The 20959-nt window shown below is 39.6% G+C and overlaps 1 protein-coding gene across 1 annotated transcript in view; it reads left to right on the top strand.

Moving 5' to 3' along the window:
• The first annotated feature begins 278 nt into the window (after window positions 1-278).
• The window catches only part of LOC116714910 (GDNF family receptor alpha-4-like), a 51001-nt gene continuing 30320 nt past the window's right edge, over window positions 279-20959 (top strand). The window contains exon 1 of the mRNA XM_032555711.1: window positions 279-946. Coding sequence (XP_032411602.1) covers window positions 907-946 — 40 coding nt within the window. The 5' untranslated portion in view covers window positions 279-906. The remainder of the gene's footprint in view (window positions 947-20959) is intronic.

The following is a 20959-nucleotide window of genomic DNA, read 5'->3' as shown; positions in this document are numbered from 1 at the left end:
TTTTTTGTAAACTTTTTATACTTTTATTTTCTCTTGCTTTTCTTTTGTTATTTTGTTTGTATTTCCTCTAACTCATGTAAAGAACTTTGAATTGCCTTGTTGCTGAAAATGTGCGCTATAAATAAACTGACCTTACCTTACAAACACCAGAAAAGACAATCTGTTTCAACCGACAGGAACATAAATGGACTGAGACAAAGTATTTGATCAGTAATTTTCAGTTTTTCTTCTTCTGAATAAAAGTCTGAACTGTTTATGTTATTATATCCTGAATCTTGGTGCAGTCAGACTGCTCGATTATAATGACCTCAATGAGGCACTGTTTTCATCCGACTGCCCCTAAAGGTGAAGATGATGATGATGATCTGTGGGGAGGAGGAGGAGGAGGAGGAGGAGGAGGAGGAAGAAGGGATGTCACTAGTTAATAACCTCAGCCTCCCCCTGCCTGTCAGCATCATGATCGCAGAAAGCACCGGGAGCTCTCCACGGAAGGAGCCGCGTCGTGATGACCGACAGTGAGCGGAGCTGCAGCCCGTGACGCCCGACGTTTCCTCCACCCAGCCGGGTAGATATCTCAGCGCAGCGCGGTGGGATCGCTGGAGCCTTGGCATACACACACACGTACACACACGCTCAGAAACTGCCTCCGTCTCTCCAGAGTGCACTTCGAGACTATTCCTCCGAGGCTTCTCCTTCTCTCCATCTGCGGAATTGAGAACTTCGGGGGGAGCAGACCGCTGCAGGCGGAGGATAAACGGACCCACGGATAGGTGTCCGCCGGCCGGCTGCGCGTCTTTCTGCGGCGCGCAAAGCGGAGCTGCTGGAAGTGTTCCCGTCCCTCCTCACTAGTCCTGTACTCCCCCCCTTCCCCGAGCCCTCTGACCGGGCGTCCCGAACACGAACAACATGGTTCTCCTGGGGTTCCTGCTCGCTTTTCTCCTCCCAGGTAAGAGTCGCTCTCTGCTGTGATTCTGCAGACCAGAGCCAGAAACAGAAACCGGCTCCTTACAACTTTACCAGACATGATCACTGAAAGTAAACTTCACTTGTCTTCTTGCTTTCTGATCCAAACTTCATTCTGGACTCTTTTTCTGGACTCTCTCCTCAGAGGGAGAATAAATGGAACTTTCCCGCGTTTCAGCAGGAAATTTCAGATCAAAAATGTGAATATATTTTAGAGTCAGAGGTTAGTTTCTGGTTGTGGTTTAATGGGAGACAGACTGTAAATATATTTACATTAAACGCCACTAGGCTACGCCCTTCCAGCTGAAAGCTCCTCACTGATCAACCGGTCAATCAGTCAGATGTCAGGGTTACTGGGAGGGAGTGTTCCTCCCAGTTCCTCCCAGTTCACCCAGCTGGATGCACAATATTTACACCAGTAGCATTTTATATAAAGAAAAAAGAAACATAAAAAATGAATCTTTCATATATATATATATATATATATATATATAACATATTAGTTATCTGTTACTTTGATTATAAAGGAGTGTAAACATATTTTTCTCCCTTTTTCCTGAAAAACGTAGAGAATATCTGCAGATGTAAAAGTAACACAATTCTCTATTCTTGCTTTAGTGATGGAGCAAGATCTCTAACACCTTCAGGATAAAATATTTTTATGGATAGTTTCAGTAAGAAAATCTTGTCTAAGCTATAGAAAAAAAAATAAATTTACTTTTTCCTGTTCTAGAGTTTATCCTTTTTGCTCTGTAAATCCTTTCTTCCTTCTTCCTCTCCAGAGGGAACATGGATACAGTAAAACATCTCTGAATTTTTTGAAGCTTTTCAGAAGTTAGTCTCCTTTTTTATATTTCAATTCAAGTCCAATTTTGTCTGATTAAAGGTCTCGATGAGGCTCTTGTTTTCTCCCGGAGAGCAGGGCCTTTTATCTCATCTGAACAACAAGCCGGATCTCCTGAGGATTTGATTTGCACCACATGTTCAGCTGCACTTCTTGAGAATTTCAGATCCATTTAACAAAAAGTTTTTTTTAATCTGAATTGCTGCGTCTTGTTAGAATAAAGTGAGATACATTCCTTGTGGGTGTGAGCGTGCTCCTGAGGGCCAGCTTGTTGAGCTCAACTCCATGTCTGTGTGTGTTCCAGGCTTCAAACTCTGGAAGAAATTAATAATAACAGTAACAAAAAAAAAACAAAAAAACCCCAAAACAATGAGCTGTGAATGGCTATCATACCATATTTAATAGGCGTGGTTGAAGCTGCAGAAACCATTTTGTAATTTCACATTGCAGTCTGGAACAGGTTTACAGGTAGATGCTGCTGGTCTAAATTCAGTGCAATTATCTGGTTCCAGATGCAGAAAATATGAGCAAATATTCAGGCTCATAATTCAAGGAGGCTGGATAGTTTTTAATATGTTAAGGCAACACAAAAGGTGAAATAGTTTCTTACAAAAAAACAAAAAAAACAAAACACAAAGCCAGTTTGTATGGCTCAGAATGGGCTCTGGAGGAGTGGCGGGGGGGGTTATTGATTATTTCATCAGAAAAATCATAGAGTCACAGGGGATTTTTCAGCTGTGCCGCATTTGGACACGTTACCTGCCACGGCCAAATATTTGTTCAACTCCAACGCTTTAAGACAAACTGAAAACCGGACGTACGTGATGTTGCTGATTGATTTTTAAAAGACAAATTTGCTTCCAGAAAAAAACAAGGAAAAGCTTTTTAAATTTAATTGATTTTCTTTCCACTTTTTGTGTGATTGAGATGACTTTTTGTTGGTCATGCGAATAAAGAAAAATAAATAAATCTTAATATCCGTGGGATTCTTTCTATTATAAATAATAATATAAAGAATATCTCTCATACTTGTGTTTGGTCACCAGGCAGAGTTTATGTTCAGCTGAATTTCAGAAAATTGTGTTGTGTAATGGTAACAGGGTCAGTTATATTGAAGCAGTTCACTAGTCCAGCTGTATGTAATTTACCATCATTTCCTGTTTATTATCTCATTGGATTTTTTTTTGAAAGATATTTTTTCTCAAAAAGTAAAGAAGAAAAATAGAAGAAAAACATAAAGCTCCATCTGCTTGGTGTTTTCAGTTTGTCCTCCAGGTGCAGGCGGCCGGCTCTCCGGTCAGCGCCTTTATCAGGGCCGTAGCAGAACTAATGAAATTCTCCCACGGTGGATTTAAACGAGAGCTTGTTCTGTACTGCGGCGTGGCCCTTCTGTGTTCATTAGTCCTGTTAATGATTGTCCAGCGTGTTCTGATGCTGGGACGTTGAGTGACAGGCTCATGTATCTCCAGGTCTGCCCCCCTCAGAGTCCCCTCCCCCCCTCCACGCTCGGTTCTCTCCCTGAAGGCTTTCAGGTCGTGTCTGACTCGTTCCTTTTTTCAATCTCAATCTAAACTCCCCCTCGGATTCAGCTGCGCGTCAGAATAAATTGTTCAAGTCGTTCAATGAGGAAGTGCAGTCAACCGACACCGGTGTGCAAACACATTTGGAGCAGCGGTGTTTGACGTCTTATCGGCGCTCAGACAGGTGTGCGTGTTTGTGTGTATTTTTAGGGGGTTGGAGTGAATTCGTAACATGGTTCACTTTGCGTAGACGCCTCCTGGGAGTTTTCCAGGACATAAAGTGATACTGATACTTTGGGAGTGTAGCAGTTCAGCAAACAGGTCTGCATCACTCCGCGTTGGTTCCCCTTTAAACGTCCTCATGTCTCTGGACCGGCTGGATCAGCAGGGCAGCGTCTGGCATAAATGGAACCCTGGGTTATGCTTTCCTTCTCCACATGCAGAAACCAATTAATAAACACAGATGAGATTTTAACTACATGTCTGATAATACTAAGAATTCTGACTAACATCTGATTCAGTCAGCTGGGTTTTCATGCATCTGGACATTTCTCCATCAATCTAATAGCTAATAATTAAAATGCTTTTTTTCTGTTTTAACAAATAGATGTTGCAGAAAGTGGATTTTAAACGATATCTGCTCACCGTACAGTAAACAGATATCTGTGTTGCTCCTGCTGCCCTCTGATGGGATGGCACCCTGGGCGGAGAGCCACAATGGCCAAATCTAACCCCCGCTTTTTAAGAAACTGTAACCTCATGTTTTAATGGAGATTTTTGTGTAATTGTTTTCATGGATTTTTCATGTAGCACAGAAACTTTAATTTGGTTCTCTTTCAGATCACTTCCTTCTGGGATCGGTACACATCTAGAAATCAAACTGCATCATTTTCTTACTTAATGAAGTCATAAAATTCAGTAGTTTTTTGCTCATAACATTCCATCCATCTCTCGGTTCCTTTTCTACACCCGTTAGCCTCACCAGGCCATCACAGGGCAACAAACCAGATCGGCAGCCGTTACGTAGTCTGTCACAGTTAGGATCTCTCATCACCTTCCTTGTGTTTTGTTCCTTGCTGTGAGACAAAACCTGAAGAAAACCCAGACCTGCTCCCAGAGAGCATCAACACATATTATCTCTGCATGAATTCAACTTTTAGATGATCACTTTTTTCAACTTGTTTAATCTTCAACTTACCAAACTATCCAAAAAGAGCAAAACCATAGATATATATTTATTTGTTTTCATAACTTTGCTTAAAAGAAAACTAAACCTTTAAATAGGGAATAAAAATGCTTTAAACTTGATCATATGTATTCATTTCATAACAGAGTAACTGGCATTATGATTCAAAAACTAAATCCTTACAGAAATTGAGATTCTAGTTTATCATTTTAAATCAGCATTCCAGGCATCATATGATCATATGGTGCTTCCAAAAGGTTTGGTTGTTACACAGACCATCAAAACCATGAAGGTTCAGAGTGTGGCTTAGGGGCCAGATATGGCCCTGGAAATGATATCTGTTTGGCCCCAGACCACAAGTCAAAAATGGTAAAAATTTAGCTCTCAAAATAGAAAATTGATGAATTCAAAAAATGTGAAAATAAAGCAAGCATCCAAAGTGCTTTTGTTTTGGATCTCTAGTGGTACACAGATTTCATAAAAACTGTTCATTATTGAGCAAGTAAAACAAAACAAACAAAAAAATTACAATAAACCCAATTTTTTGCATTTTAATTTAATTTAATTAGACAGATTTGGCCTCAGAAAGTTTGGACACCTCTGATTTAAACTAATGACATCACAATCACATCATAGCTTAAAACATATTATAAACCAACTGGACTTTCATGGTAAACAATCTAGAGTAAAGCAGATGAAACAGGGCTGGTGTGAATGAACCATACCTGGTGTACCCCAAGACAGTGTGATGGAACCTCTTACTTTCCAATATGCAGGAGGAGCCAGAGGTGTTTGTTCCATACGAGAAGACATGTTGGAAAAGAACATGGCGACTTCCTGTGGCTGTGTGAGTTTTAGCTTGATTTCAGTAGCTGTTTAGTTTGAACCCTGTTTGTTTCCACAGACTTTTACTCATTAACAGCTGATTTCATCTTAGGGACCTTTTGAGACATAAAGCAGACTCAGTTTGCACTATTTTCACTCTCATCCTGATGACAGAATAAGCTTCCTCAAAGCAGTAGGATTCTTCTGTGCTATCAAATATCTTGCGACTCATTTATTTTTAAGAAAGACATCTGTCCTAACACTCCAACACTCCAAACCCGTGCATAAATTGTTCCTCAGCACCTCTTCCTTTTATGGCTCTTAATTTAGAAGTTAAAGAATTTCATCCACACAGCATGAGTTCTTACTCTACTGTAGTGTGTGTGTGTGTGTGTGCGCGTGTGTGTGTGTTGTTCCTTTTTGATTACTTGCTTTGGGTAAAAAGCCAAAATGATTAAGAAAACCCTTCTCCCACACAAGAACGTATATTCATACAAACACACAGATGTTGGGCGGTTTTGGCTTTGCTCTTTAAGCCGCCTCACCTTTGAAACACTTACTGTATTTCTGACGATTGTTCCACTGCACTGCAGGGGAACATGCTTTGAACAACAGGGGCCATTGCAGTAAGCAGACAGTGAGATTGAGACTGAGAGAGGACGTCTTATCTCTATTGATCGCTGGTGACAGATGATGACGTCTATGAAAAGCAATGAGGCCAGTGAAATGAGTATCATAAAGCTGCTTTGATGATAAGTGTGGAAAGAAAAAAAAAGAAGCAGCTTGGAGTCGGATGGCGAGGCGATCATCCCGGGTCAGACCCGGTTAGAGGGAGGAGTGAGGATGAAGAGGATTAGAGGTGAGTGAGGGGAATGAACTTGGTGAAAGAAGTGAGGAAATCCATCTTCCCTCTTCTGTTACATTTAATGAAAAATGAGCAGCGGACGAGGCTTCCATCCACCTGCTTCCATCTGATCTGGAAGCAGGAGTGTATGCGCCGTGTGTGCCTGCTGATGAGTGTGTGCGTGCCGCATGCTTCTCAAAGGGAATCGGTGTGTCTGGGGGAGTAGTTTGGAGGTCTTCTGTGTGGTTTGTTGATAACTGGGATTTGGAACTCAAACACAGAGAAAGCAGATGGTGTGTTGGCTGCTGCTGCCTTCACTGTGTGTTTGTTGAGTGTGTGAACAAACATTATGCTGCGTGCGGGGATGCGTCTGCGAGTGTGTCCTTATCTCAACTCGACTCCGGCCCCGAGTCAGTGGTCCCTGAAGGTACCTCTGCTCTCTGCGGTGAAGGTCTGGGCCAAGGCTTGACCTCATGTCCATCTGCTATCATAGTGACAGATGTGTCAGAAATTGGCTTCAGATCTGTGGCTGGACCTACAATCCCAAGTTAGTCTCTCTGACAGATTTGGGATGGCAGCAGGAACCACTGACTTCCATTTCCGCTTGTTCTTTAAATCCTACAAATGTTTTCAAGCTCTTAGCTTCAGACGTCTGCTTGTTGTGTAACGTGTGAAGCAGAGCGTCTCTGAGGGAACGTTCATTATCTGTGGAGAAAAATAAACACTTTGCCTTTTCGTTCACATTTTCACTTTTCAAACACTTTTGACAATTGAACCACACGTCTTTCTGAAGGTAAAAAAAATTATTTGACTCTGAATCAGTTTGTTTCTTTGGCAGCAATCACCCCCAGTTTAATACACACGTTGCCATTTCATACTTTCCTATTTCCATTTTGTACCAACAAGCAAACCCTTTCACACTGATATACTTGTATTTCAGTTCATTTCCCTGCCTAGCTGGCCATTCCAGATGTCATAATGTCATAGTGGTAAAACTGTTAAATCACATTGTGTAATTGGATTTCATAGTTTATTATTTACTGAAAAAATTGTTTTACATCCCTTTTACATTTACTCTAATTTAGGCAAGTAGGGTAGAATGAAATATGAACGATTGAGTCCTCTGATCAACCAGAATAACTCTAAGTGACTTCCTGCTGGTAGTAATAAGTAATAAAACCACTTTTCCTTTCAGTAGACCATGACTAACATATAGGAAATCATCATAGGTTAAATTATAGGTTGCAAAGGTTACAAAACATCCCCCTGGTGTTCTGATGGATGGTCTGTGCAGAGCCTCTCGTGATAGACCGGGAAAAGTCACGTACAAAACTGCAGGGATTCAACATGGTGACTCTTCACCATGTTGAATCCCTGCAGTTTTGGAGCTGGTCATCAAACAGAGGTTTCTGTTTGAGGACCAGCTAATTTCAATTTACTGTCGCTTGAACTTCAGCTGATTGTATAGTTTGAGGTTATAATTAAAGCACAGCTGATTTCCAGCAGATACACTAAGCCATGTTGTTGAATTATTGTTGTTCTGTGTTGTTACCCTTCATGACATGGTGAAGGGTAACATGATTGGGCTTGTGCTAACGGGTTAGCCTGGCCATTGCATTCTAATATAATTCTGCTCAGTACTTATCTCCCTACTGGGATTTCTCCCACTGAGCTCATCAGTTTCTCAGGATGCATTTCATCTTGGCCAATCAGTGAACAGAATGAGGAGGTTTGAATCGTGATGTTGAGATTCTGAGCTGTTTCAGAATTGTAGTCTGTCTATGGTTGTGTCTTTTTAATAGCAGCAGAGGAAGTGAATGACCACACTTCCAGATATTGTTAGCTAATATTAGCTTGCATCAGAGCAGAAGGGCAAAAATGATAATAATAACTTGAGTATCATACATCAAACTAAGCAGGATGTCTTCATAGAGGATATTTATGTGAATCTTACCCTGACTCTATGGCTCGCTTATGATTCCACTGCTCAAGCGTCTGAAAGTCTTTTCAGACTTTTCAGCTTCTGTCCCCATCACAGGTCTGCTGGTGTTCATAATGGTGTCCTAATTGGACGGTTCTCTCTTGCTGCGTAACAGTTTCTGTCTGAATGTATGATCTAAACAGCATGAGAACATTTTAAAACAGTTAAAATCCAACCCATTCTTTGCAATAACCAGACCAAATAAAAAGCTTATCATTTGAGTAACAATAACCAAAACATATTTTTTCCAGATCTTGTTTGGAAACTTCACTCAAATCACAGTAATCCAAAGTGTTTGAAATAGGAAAACATAAAACCATCATTTACTTCTGCTCTTCCAGCAGTCATTTTCTCTTCTATAGCTTGTGAAACTCGGAACCATTTTCTTTGACAAGATTTTTCTTTTGTTGTTGCTTCTCACTCCGTTCCCCTGACAGCTGCAATTCTTGGCTGTTTGACAGATTTTCTTTCTACTGCATTTTTGCAGTCGGGATGTTTGGAGTTCGAAGTAGTTTTCAGTCATTGTGCATTTATTCTCTTTATGGCAGCAAAACGAGACCTTCCAGGCGCTCCGGGACTAAATGCATAAAACTTCTGTGGTTTCATGTGTTAAAATTGTATGTACACAAAGGCAAAAAAAAAAAGCCTAGCTATTTGGAGTTTCCAGAAAAAAAATCTCTCCTTTGGATATTTAACATTTTTAATTGCTTTTACAAATCAATTAGGACCTTTAAAATTAGGCTTTTTTTTGGCAAATCAAAAGAACCTATTCAATGTCAAAGTGAAATCTGGTTTCTACAAAATAATGACAATTAAATCCAAATTTGACACATAAAGTTGGTGATTACCTTAATATTCATCCACTTTAAAGTGACTGACCTAATTCAACAGAGTCCCTGCCAATTGGTGCATGTCATCTCACTGCAGTCAGGTGATCTCCATTCCTCTCATTGTGATTGTAGAATAAAGACATCTGGTTCTGGAAGGTCCATTCTCTGGTTTTCAGTAACCATGGCTACCATTAGCATGAAGACTAACCACTCCAACCAGTCAAAGAAAAGGTTACTGAGAAGTACCAATCAGTGGATGGACACAAAAAATCCCTAAGGACATGAACCTGGAGTTCAGTTATCACCAACAATAAATAAAAATTCAATGATAAAATGACAGCTATTTTCTTTTTTTTGGTTACTACATTGTCCCCAACCCTAAATAATAATAACTCGGAGCAAAACAAATCAGGAGAGATGTTTTTTAACTCCCCACAAACAGAAACACTGATAACTATAACTAATGTCATATTTAACACTGAAGCTTATTGAGCTAAGGTCTGGCTGGTGCGTTGGTCTCCGTTGCTGAGTTCTGTTTGGATGAAAGTGGAAGTTCAGCTTGTGACTGAACAAGGATGTTATGATTCTATCTCCCAGGTGTGAGCAGCGACTGTGATTGGTTCTCCTTCTTGTGAGGAGAATATCGTACGGCCAGTTGACATGACACCAAGACAAGATGGCTCCTCCTCCGTGTGAAAACAGAACAGACCTCCGACAAACTAACACGGTTATATGGTGAAGTAGTGAAGCTCACTGCGTTACTGCATTCCCTGAGATATTTGTGGAGGCATTTTTGCCTTATCAGCCAACAATAAGACAAAGAAAATGCAAAATATTTCGAATGAGTCATACATCAGGTCTGGAGAAATTCATGTTAAATCCCAAAGGTCTGAGGAGCGCTACACTGCTTTGGCAAATAACTAAATGTGTTTCTTTTCATTTATCTTTGGCTACTTGGTGGTTTTCTGCTCTCTCATGTTGAAATACATTTTTGTTTGTATTTCGTTTGGTTTTTATTGCATAAATATTCTCAGCAGCTCAGCTGTATTAATCTGTACCACTCAGACATATTGCACCCAAACAATTTGTGGAACATGTAGCAGTAATCTGTGGCCCCTTCAGACCCAGAGCCTCCAGACAGAACCATATTGTGCCATGTTGTACTGGAATTATTAGGTTGTCCTGCTGCTCAAAACTGGTATTGCTGGAGGATATTCATCATTTATTTTATTATTAGATTTATTAATCTTCCAAATATTTGAACAGCCATGCTTTCTTCTATATCTATGTGACCTTCATGGCAGTGTTGGGCAGTTGTTTTCCACTTGAGCAATTACCTAATAATATGTATCTGAACTATGTTTCGATCATGTATGTCAGGCTGCATATGAATATTTGAACCGCAGCCTGAAAAGTTACTGGTTTACAAAGAACTGGCACCTTTTTGAAGCCAGAGCTCACATCTATCATTTTGGAGCCTGAAACATTAATCTTTGATTTCACCACAAGCATCCAATGTAATGATGGCAAAAACCTTCATGCAGATGAACATGTGGCAGTTATAACGTCGATCATTGTTGTATTCAGCTGTTCATGAGATCAACCAGAAGCATTTATCCATCTTTTACATTTTTCCAGACTGTTTGAGTTTTGGAAATGGAATAAACTTTATTCTGCCCTCTAAGTGCTGTGGATAAAACGGGTCTTAAGTTCAAAGCCTGCCTCAAATGCTCAGGCTGGTTAGAATGACCACAGATTATGATGGATAAACAAGTTTTTTTCCACCTTTAGCACATTATACAATGAATACATGAGGTTGATTGACAGCACTAAGACCCTCCTCCTGGCTCTGATTGGTTGTGCTCTTATCAGACGGCAGTGGCAGCACAGGGAGGAGGTGGAAGGACTCGATCTTTTCACAGATTATCTGTCTCATATCGTACTGTCACAACATAATCATCATTTTACCAAATATGTAAAACATATTTGTTAAAGGACATAAATTATGAACATGACATTAATTATTCACCCTCTTGTGTTTAATCAAACATCTCAAAGTTTTGGTGTTGAGCTAGCGGCTGAATCCGCACTCTGCTGCCACACTGGAATTACAAAAGGCAAGATTTTCAAATCGGGGAACATTTCTCCAGTTGAAGCAATCAGAAGTCTTCATTCCTCTCTGAACGAGGGCCAGCAGGAGGAAATCCTGCAGAATGCCATCTTGCAACAAGCGTGCGCCAAAGCCTCCGGTCCAGAACTGTTGAGCGCTCCATCAGCTCCTGGAGAATGAGATGCAATGAGTTCAGAGTCAGAGATAATACTCAGATTGGAATGAATGTTTTATAATTGATTGATTTTGTTGCCTCCACAAAAATGTCTGCACCTAACCTCTGTATGAAGCAAAGCGTTGAAGAATGGGGCTGGTTTTTACCAGGCTTCCTTTTTAGAAGTAAAGGCTTCTTCCTGGCTGAGTGGCTTCCAGCCCAAGCAGGTTCAGTTCATATGTTGTGCACAAGACAAAGAACATTCATAACGCTGGGTCAGGGTGTAATTAACAGAACACAACTATTGGCAACCCCTAGGCAACATAGCACCTAATGTTTCTGTAAAGGCACCTTGGATGCCTTTACAGTTTGCTATAATCCATGAAGACATGTTGACAATCTGAAGGGCTGGTTTACATCAGGCCAGCCTCTGTATCTGACCTGAGGGACTCAGCTGAATCCCTCCTCCTCAATTCTTTTCTTCTCCCGTTCAGCCACTTTACTTGAGGCTGCAGTTTGCTCAGTACACAGCAACCCAACAGGAGAAGGCATTCATCACTGTGTGGGATGTTTCCAATCATCCTGACATCATCCATTATATTGGTCTTTGATCATAATTACACTAATCATGGCCCCTCTATTAGCACAGTGTCTTATAAACAAGGAAGTGGGGGAAATTAGATTTGTGATTCAGAGTCTCTAAATGTCTGGGATATGTGATAAGAGCTTTGCAGGTGACTGACTTCTGTGCAAAAATGATGAGGAATCAGGGCACAAACTCCTAAGAGTTGGAGGTATAAAATAGCCAATTTATATTGTTATTTTTCAGCACTGTGTTCCACATGTTCCATTTTTTTATTATTAGAGTGGTTGACCTACCCTGGTGCTCCAGAACTAATTTTACAAGTGTTTTGAAGTTTGTGATCTGTTAAAAGGTCACTCAGACTCCAATTACGAGCTCTCAACTTCAGCTCTTAGTAAGGAAGCGCATGAAGTGGAGCCAAAGTCCATGCAGGCGCCCTCACATGTCCGGTAACCACAGGCTGCAAACACACAGCCTGCCTCTACTCAGCTTCAGTCGGGTTTCAGGGTGAGCTTTTCACAATTCAGCCATCAGAAATGAAGGAAGCTATCAGGAGTGGAAACTCCACTGCTGCATGACCTTATTATTGAAAAGACTGATATGGTGAGCATCATTAAAGCAGAAAATGGTAAGGTAAGGGAAAAAGAAAATAAAAATGTATCAGTTCTTACATTTCCTTTCATACTCATTTTGATGCAGGGAGCGTGAAAACAGGAAATAACAGGTTTTAAATGATACACAGTACATCCATTTCTGTATTTTATAGCTGTGAAATAGAATATTTAGAAAAAGATGCCTAACAGAAACAGAGAAACACAATCGGGTAAAAAAAGGAGTTAATGGCAGCAGGTTATTGCAATCTGGAAAAGAAAGCATCAAAAATAATTTGGAAATTTTTTTTTTTACAGAAATGCAGAAATGGCTCCTTAACAACAACTAAACTAGATTTTCCCCTTTTGGTTGGGAAACGTTTCATTTCAGTTTTTGGCAGAATGCCATATTCTGGAGTTATTTTCTCGTGAGTGAATTTGTACAACTGAGAATTATTGTCACTGAGCAGTACATTTCCACCAAAAAAGCATTTTAAGGTGATTTTCACACTATTTACAAGAGAAAACTGGGATATTCTCTGATTTTAAAAAGTTGGAAAATTGTGAGGGAAAAGTTAAAATTGTCCAGGAATAAAGGCATTCTGTAATTAGAGGAATTGTAAATAAAGAAGACTGCCGTGGCGCATCAGAAAGCCTACTGGACATCAGAGACGTCTTTGTGTAGTTTTGTCTGTTAAATATAATCCACAAACTGTCACCACTGCTTCTTCCCAGTTTGCTATGAACTCACGTTTGGTCTCAAGGGGTTTTGTGAGACTTCTTGCATGATATCTGATTGTTGGAGAGTAAAATCTGTGTGTGTGTGTGTGTGGTGTGTTACTCCTGCTGTGTGGCTCCACACCACACACTGCACGACCAAACCCGTTATGCCGGAGTGTTTTTAGCGTTGTGTGTGTGGTGAACCAGGCATTAGTTCTGCAGATACATGCTTGCATATATGAAGCTGTAGTAATGGAGCCAGCAGAGGAACTGCAGAATGAATAGGATAGAACAGGTGTATGTTAAGACTCCATTTCTGGCTGTACAGTACAGCACAGTGCCTCTGTAATGAATAATTGAACTAGCTTTCTGTTTACTTACTGATTACCTCACTCTCCAACATGTTGACTCCACTGATCTGAAACTGACATGCCATTTAAGTCAGAATTGATGGGATTATGGCTTTATTTTTTTATTATTTTTATTTTTTTATGCCAGCCACTCCTTATTGTTGTGTTCTGTCATTCCTACTGAGACCTCTTTCCTCTCTCTTTTGTGATAAGTTAAAGTTTTTTTTTTTTGAGATGGCTGTCTGTTCTTCCTCTATTCATTCGACTGTGTTTGCCATCTCTTGCTATTCTAACCAACCATTTACTCCTCTATTGGTTCCAAACAATCCCAAAGTGGATGTGAAACGCATCACGTCCACTTTTCATCACAGTGCCAGGATTACTTTCACCCAGAAAAGCTCTCTTCCTCCTCTTTGTCCTCAACACAGTTGTTGGGAGCAAAATATGAAAACGTGTGAGCAGCAGGAATGTGTGGTGTTGCAGGAAGAGCGTCTAGGCTGGGCAGCTGGAATGAAAAGAGAGGAACATTGTTGTGGAGAAGCTTCACTTCTTGCTTTGCACTTCAAACTAAGTACAGATCTAACTGTGTGGCACAGAGTGTAATCCTGTAGGAGTCTAAAGGCCAACAGCAGCTGTTTCTGTTTGTTAATGGTAATTATATCACAAGCTCAGAATGAATGCCCTAAGGATTTATTGATGCTGTAGTGCATCATTATTAAAGACAGAGCTGGTGCTGAAGCTGCTGCCTGTGATCGGTGAAGTTGTCTTTTGTGATTTATCACGCTTCTTCACTGCGAGGAAGCGAGTGATCGATATTTTCACATGAATACCTATTCATTCTTCTGTCCTTCACACGCAATGTGAGCGATGGCTGCCGTGTTTTGTGCGGTTTTTATCCACAGGTTACGGGTTTTATTGGTGCTGATGTCAGGCTTCTGTCGGACCAGTCCACAGCTTTCAGTTTGTGTTTACTAGAATAATGTTTGTTGATCTTCCTCTACCTTCAACAGATTCTGAAGGTAAGATTTCCTCTTTAGTACCTACAACGATGTTCTTGTGCTTTCTTTAGTTTTCAGCAGAACTTTGATGAATGTGACTCAATACACTCAGCTAGGTATGCTTCCACAATACCTCTATTTTATCCAGCTGTTCCCTTTATTATCATTTGTGATTTAGTTGGAATCATAAATGATGATTTGTTGAGTTTCCCTCAGCCTGTATGCCCAACCAATCCAACCTTATTGCCATTTTTTTCTCTAATAGTTATGAGACCAGTCCAGTTGGCCGTGGTATGGGTTGTGTCAGTGGAGGACACTGCTAACTAAAACCTTAGTTGTGCTCTAAAGTACTAATCATAAACATTAGCTCTGCTAAAGCTCTGTACAACACAGTAGTTTTCAGAAACTATTGCTAACATGCTAAATTCAATTTAAAATATATCTTTCCTTCAAAGACTACAACCCTTTAACTCAGTGGTTCCCAAAGATTTTCTGGGCCCCCTATGGATTACAATAAAATCCCCCCAACAAGAAATAAAAAATCAACTGGGCACACACAACGTTCAACCAGACATAAACTTATACACATATTTTGTTTTCAAACTCCACTGAAGTTTATTTCACACTGCAGGTTGCAACAAAACAAACTACAAACCATCTTTACAGTGAAACACTTTTGTGTGACTGTTTTTTTTTTTCATCCATACTGCTTCCCGCGCCCCCCCTGCAATGACTGTTTGGTTAATTGGTCTCTCTAAATTATCCCTAGTTGTGAGTGTGGGGGTGTGTGTGTGGGTGTGTGTGTGTGTGTGTAATGGTTGCTTGTCCTGTCTGTCTCTGTGTTGCCCTGCGATGGACTGGTGACCTGTCCAGGGTGACCCTTGCCTGTAATGATCTTATATATCATGTTTTTGCTTTTGTCTTGTTCTCTGTGTTTTATTTTGTGTCTCTTGTGTGAATGTGAGGAGAGGAAACTTCAAAATAAGAGCATGAATACAAACATTTAATTACTTGACAAATTCTTAACAGTCACTAACCAAATCTTCAACACAGATATTGAACTTTATTCACCTGAATGTTTACAAAGCAGTCAAGTAAATATCGCTTTAGAATTTATCAGGAAAAATGAATTTAATTAATTAAATTTTATTTCAGAGTGCAATGGTTTTCTTCCTGGCTTTGGATCAGACCTTTAGCCTGGAGGCATTGTGTCTCGCCTCTGATCCCTTTTTGTGCCGTCCATGGACAGGATGTTATAGTCGTGGAGAGGAGGGTGTTTGATTTGAGAACCTCAACAGCCCGTCATGGGCATCTACAGGTACTGGTGTGCTTCACATCCAAGTGGGGATTGTGATGTGGTGAAGAAAGAATGAGGCTGAGAAGAGAAGTTCATGATTACCAATTTATCTGTGTTCTGCTTATGAGACATGGATATGGAGTGAAATACAAAGATCCTTGTTCAAACCTCTTCTGTATGGTGGCTAGGCTCACCCTTAGAGATAAAATGAGGATTTCCATCATCTGAACAAATGTAACAGTAGAGCTACTGCTCATCTGCATTAAAGGACTCAACTGAGGTACTCTGATCTGGATGGGAGGTCTGTGGGGGATGATGCACTGAAAGGACAAACTGGACAGTCTCAGGAAAACTGGATGGATGGATGGATGGATGGATGGATGGATGGATGGATGGATGGATGGATGGATGGATGGATGGATGGATTGATGGATTTGTTGAAGAATATGACACTGAAATCTATCTTCCCTGATTTTCCTTGTCTAATCGCCATTTGAATACCTAATAATACGGAACATAATTTCTTATTTTCATTGATGGAAATTAATGATGCTTTTGTCACTGTGCTGTGCTCTTGTCTGGTGATGTGGCTGTATCCTCTGGGATTGCTAAATAAAAGTAATGTGTTTTAAAGAGCATGGTTCTCAGGCAAACAGCCAATGATTTTACGGCCTAAAACTCTGTCATGCAGTTCAGCTAGCTTGTAGAAAAATGACAAGTAGTGTAATTGCAGAATTGCTAATGGACAAAATCATTGTGTTCTGTTTGTTCACTTTGGTACAACCATTTCAGTGACCCAGTTCTAAGTCATCAGGGAGTCAGGAACAAAGCACTGCCTGCCACTGTCTACTCTTTATAAGTGCCATGGCATGGTGATGAAAATGTTTCCTTTAACATGGCGTCATCTCACTGGCCAGTGAACGTCCTCTTGGGAACAATAAAGATCATCTGATTCATTTTCCACATTGATCTAATTCTGTAATAATCAATCGAATACTGACTGACCGGGTCTCTCAGACTAATATATCAGTTTAATTGGCAGCATATGGACCAACATGCATTTCTGTTTCATATGAGTAGGAGATGTGTGTAGCAATATATTCATATGGCATATGGTCAGTTCATATAAATGAATCACTCAGAACCAGTCATAGGCTGCATTTGTTGGAATGTAAATTGACTGTCTTAAGGAAGTCAACACAGGAGTGACTCCCTTCACACTCTGAGATCACAGAGCTGCTGTGCAACCAATGGAAAGTTGTCATTGTTATGAACACAGTAGATCACCAAAACTAAATCCAACTACACTGAGATAGTTTATTGGAAAACTTTCTTATAAATATTTGAACTGCATTATTTTTGCAGCACTTGATTACTAAGAAGATAAAAATCTGGTTGCCACTAGAACTTATTCAGCTCCACTTGACAGAACTTGGTTTTCAGGGTTTTCCATTCAGAATGATTACTTGGTATGAACGTACGGCTGTTATGTATCTACCTAGCAGGGTTCACAACAATGACTCTGTTACAAGAGGCATTCTGTCAAAATGCCTCTTGGAACTGAGCACATGCCAAGCTTTACGGAAACTGGCAAAACATATTTTAATGACGGGATGCAAGTCAAGTTCTTTAATTCTATGAACTACTGACAACATGTCTCCGAGATTCCAAGCAAAAATTTAGTATTTGTTTGCAGAAAATGAGAAATGGTCAAAATAACGAAAAAGATGCAGTGCTTTCAGACCTCAAATAATGCAAAGAAAACAAGTTTATATTAGTTTAGAAACAACAATACTAATGTTTGAACTCAAGAAGAGTTGTTTTTTACATTAACATTACACACATACACACACCCGCACACACAACCCACACATACACGCCTACACCCCCCCCACACACACACACATATATATACACTTATTACGTTACTACTCTTAATTACTCCACACAATGCAGCATTAATAATACCCAAATACCCTCTTAATAGATGTAACTGTGTTTGTATGTCAAATAAAAGCAAACAAATGCTTGGCCTGCTTCCATCTCTCTTCAAGAAATCTGTTTTAAACACAACAAATCATTTGAAATTGGAATAAAATCTTCACAAACAAACAGAAAGAAATACATCCTAACATGAAATGTGTGTAACGTTTATATTTAGAGCAGTCATGATAGTAATGATAAACAAAAACCTGCAAATACATAACTTGTATAGAGCTAAGGGAAACCTTCCCAAAGGTATCTTGCTTTGAAACAAAATATAACATTTTCATCAGGTGTTTTTTTTTTTAACTCTTCAAGACTGTCAGGTGTCCATAATTATGCTGCATAATTTCTGTTTTCTTATGGTTTACTGACTCTGTCTATGGTGATAGTTTTTCTTGGTTAATGTTCATCTTGATCAACCCTCAGAAAACAGTGGATAGGAAGCTGCATTAGTATTTGCATCTATTCACAGATTTGCATGAAAATTGGGGTGAAATTTATATGAAATGTAGATGACAGCTGGATGTGCCAGAGTATTTCAGAATGGGATGGTGCAACATCACATCAGTTTCAGCTAACCCTTCCAGGAGTCACTCTGTATTTGACGGTTTTTATCTGGAAGGAAACAGGCTTGACGTAATAATCTGGAATATTAATGATCCCTTCTCTCTGTTTTTAGAAGAGCCTGAGGAGGAAGGCTGTAGTTATAGCCCATGTCATCAAATTATTATACAGGGATGTGAAAATCTATTTGGCCCTTAGAGATCTAAGTTTAATATCAGACAAATATTATCTGATTATTACACTAGCAGTCTTCAAATGACAGGTTAAATTGAAGACTAACCTTTTTAATTGGGAAAAATGTCAGTCAAACCAACCTGTTCATCTGTGACAAAGTCACGATCTTCTAAACCTGATAACTCATTGTCTTAACTGGTAAATGTTTTTTAATCACTGTGAAGGAATTTGGCTGTGCTGTGATTTCAACTCAGTTACATTAGTCTGTTTTTCCAACATAAACGCCCTGATCTCACTGATCCGTGGGATTTGGGTGATTCCATCTTTGTCCAGACAGGATTAGCCTGGTAAACACCAGCTTCTTGTTCTCCACTTTGCTTTTGACCATCAACTACTGAGAAACGATTGCTTGCTGGAGACATGGACTCTGCTAACTGGACCTGAGTTTACCATATCGCTAACCTTTGACTGTGACTTATGCAGGGTGCCAGCTCAATCATGAAGGAAACTACAGTATGACGTTACGATATCTTTGTCCGCAATAAAATGTCTTTAATTTAATTGATTTTGACTTTAATTACTATTAATTATTAATATTTGGAGCCTCAGTGGCTTCGTTCACTTCCTCTGCTAGCATTGTGAAACTACAACCATAAATAGACTGCAATCCTAAAACTGCGCAGAAAATCAACGTTAGCATTCACCACCTCTTCTGTTCACTGATTGGCCAGGTTGCAATTGCAATTCTGAGTTGCTGGTGTGCTTTGGATCTTTGTCATGTTGTGTAACCCCAATGTACTTGACTGTTTTGTTTGATTTCATTAGTCCTGGTTTGGTTTTTGTCTGTGGTGCTTTTATGTTAGACTGTGCAGTGATATCACTTGAACACTTATTATTATTTTTTATTAAAACTGTCATTAAAACTTATTATAAAACTGTCTACAGTCAGTAGACAGTTTTATAATAAACTGTCTACTGCCAGTAGCTATTATCGTTGCTATTTATATATGTAAATATATAGCAACGATAATAGCTACTGGCTTGTTTCTTGATGCCAAACATAAGGAATAGAGGAACCTTTGGACTATCAGTATTGTTTTAGTCTTGAGGACAGACTTTCACCATGCTTCTCTAGCTTAATTTGAAAGGACTTTCTGAGATCTTTGAGAATTTACACCAGCTTGTTCACAATATCAAATAAAAACCCAACTCAAAGTATACTAGACTAGATTATTCTGTATTTAAAGCAGAATTGTTTCAAATCTTATACTTTTAGTGTAAAATGGTTCAGTGCAGGTTTGAGGACTATAAGTATAGGTTTGTGAAGTAAAGCAGACTAGTTCAAGGTAGTGAAAAATTAGATGGAATCGCCCTTTAGTCATTTCCATATTTAGTAGTTGAAATAGGAAGCTAGCTTCAGCCCTGTGTATCTTTAAATTATAGCGCCGTATATTATAATAACATAATTTTTATATAGTTCTGCTTGATGTCTCCTTACAAAGTGTAATTTAGCACAAACTGACTGATGTTGTGATCTGACACTGATGTACCTATACCTTGGAGTTTACCTTGTTCTGGCTGTTCTGGGCTCTTTGGTTTCTGTCCATATTATGCCTCTCTTCAGCTTGTCAACAGTTTTTTTCCTACAGCCTTGACCAGAGTGGTTGGCCAGAGTCCCATGGACCTTAAACATCTAATGACTATGTGTAACTGTAGTCAAGCTTCGAAATGCTCTGATAGCCTTTAGCTAACATGCTTATCTATTATTTTCTGTCTATGTGTCCATATTCAGTGTGTCTCTATGTCACCAAACAGCACAGTGAGTACTGGTCACTCTTTAAATAGACAAACTGACTGATTACAAGTGGAGTACTAGAGAATGTTGTTTTGTTGTTTTCACACAAGTCTTCCTGCTTTCACAGCCCACAGTCCAATGGTAACACTGCAGATGTCCATTGTCTTCTAATCCTCTGGTGGTCGGCCCAATCTCTTTGATGGTAGAAAGTCAGTAGACTGTGACTCTCCCATGTGATGCTGTGGAATCTTGCAGGACACACAGTTTATGACTGTAAACTGATCCCACATTTGGGAAAGAAAGAGACTTTGTGCCAGAGTTTATAATCAGGCAATCAACTTGGGTCTGAACTTTTCTGGTCATAGATCAGCCTTTGAAATTATCTTTATTTTTGAATTTGCAAAAAGTATAAAGACTTTTTTGTCCAAGCCTGCTTCATTAGTTTATTTTTTAAGATGTTTATTTAAAGAAAACTTTTTCATTGATTAGTGCTTCAAGTCATGTCAGTGACCTTTGTGGGTTTTTGGTCAATTAACATAGTGGTATTTCATTCTGTGTTGTTCTTTTCAACATTAGTCTGAAGCATATCTAAAGTCACAAAGTAAAACGTTGTGACTTAAAGAAGCTTACAGCAGACTTAAGACC

Source organism: Xiphophorus hellerii, chromosome 23, assembly GCF_003331165.1.
Source record: "Xiphophorus hellerii strain 12219 chromosome 23, Xiphophorus_hellerii-4.1, whole genome shotgun sequence".
NCBI classification, from domain to species: Eukaryota; Metazoa; Chordata; class Actinopteri; order Cyprinodontiformes; family Poeciliidae; genus Xiphophorus; species Xiphophorus hellerii.
The sequence above is the reverse complement of the archived record's forward strand: the minus strand, read 5'-3'. Positions and strand labels throughout refer to the sequence as shown.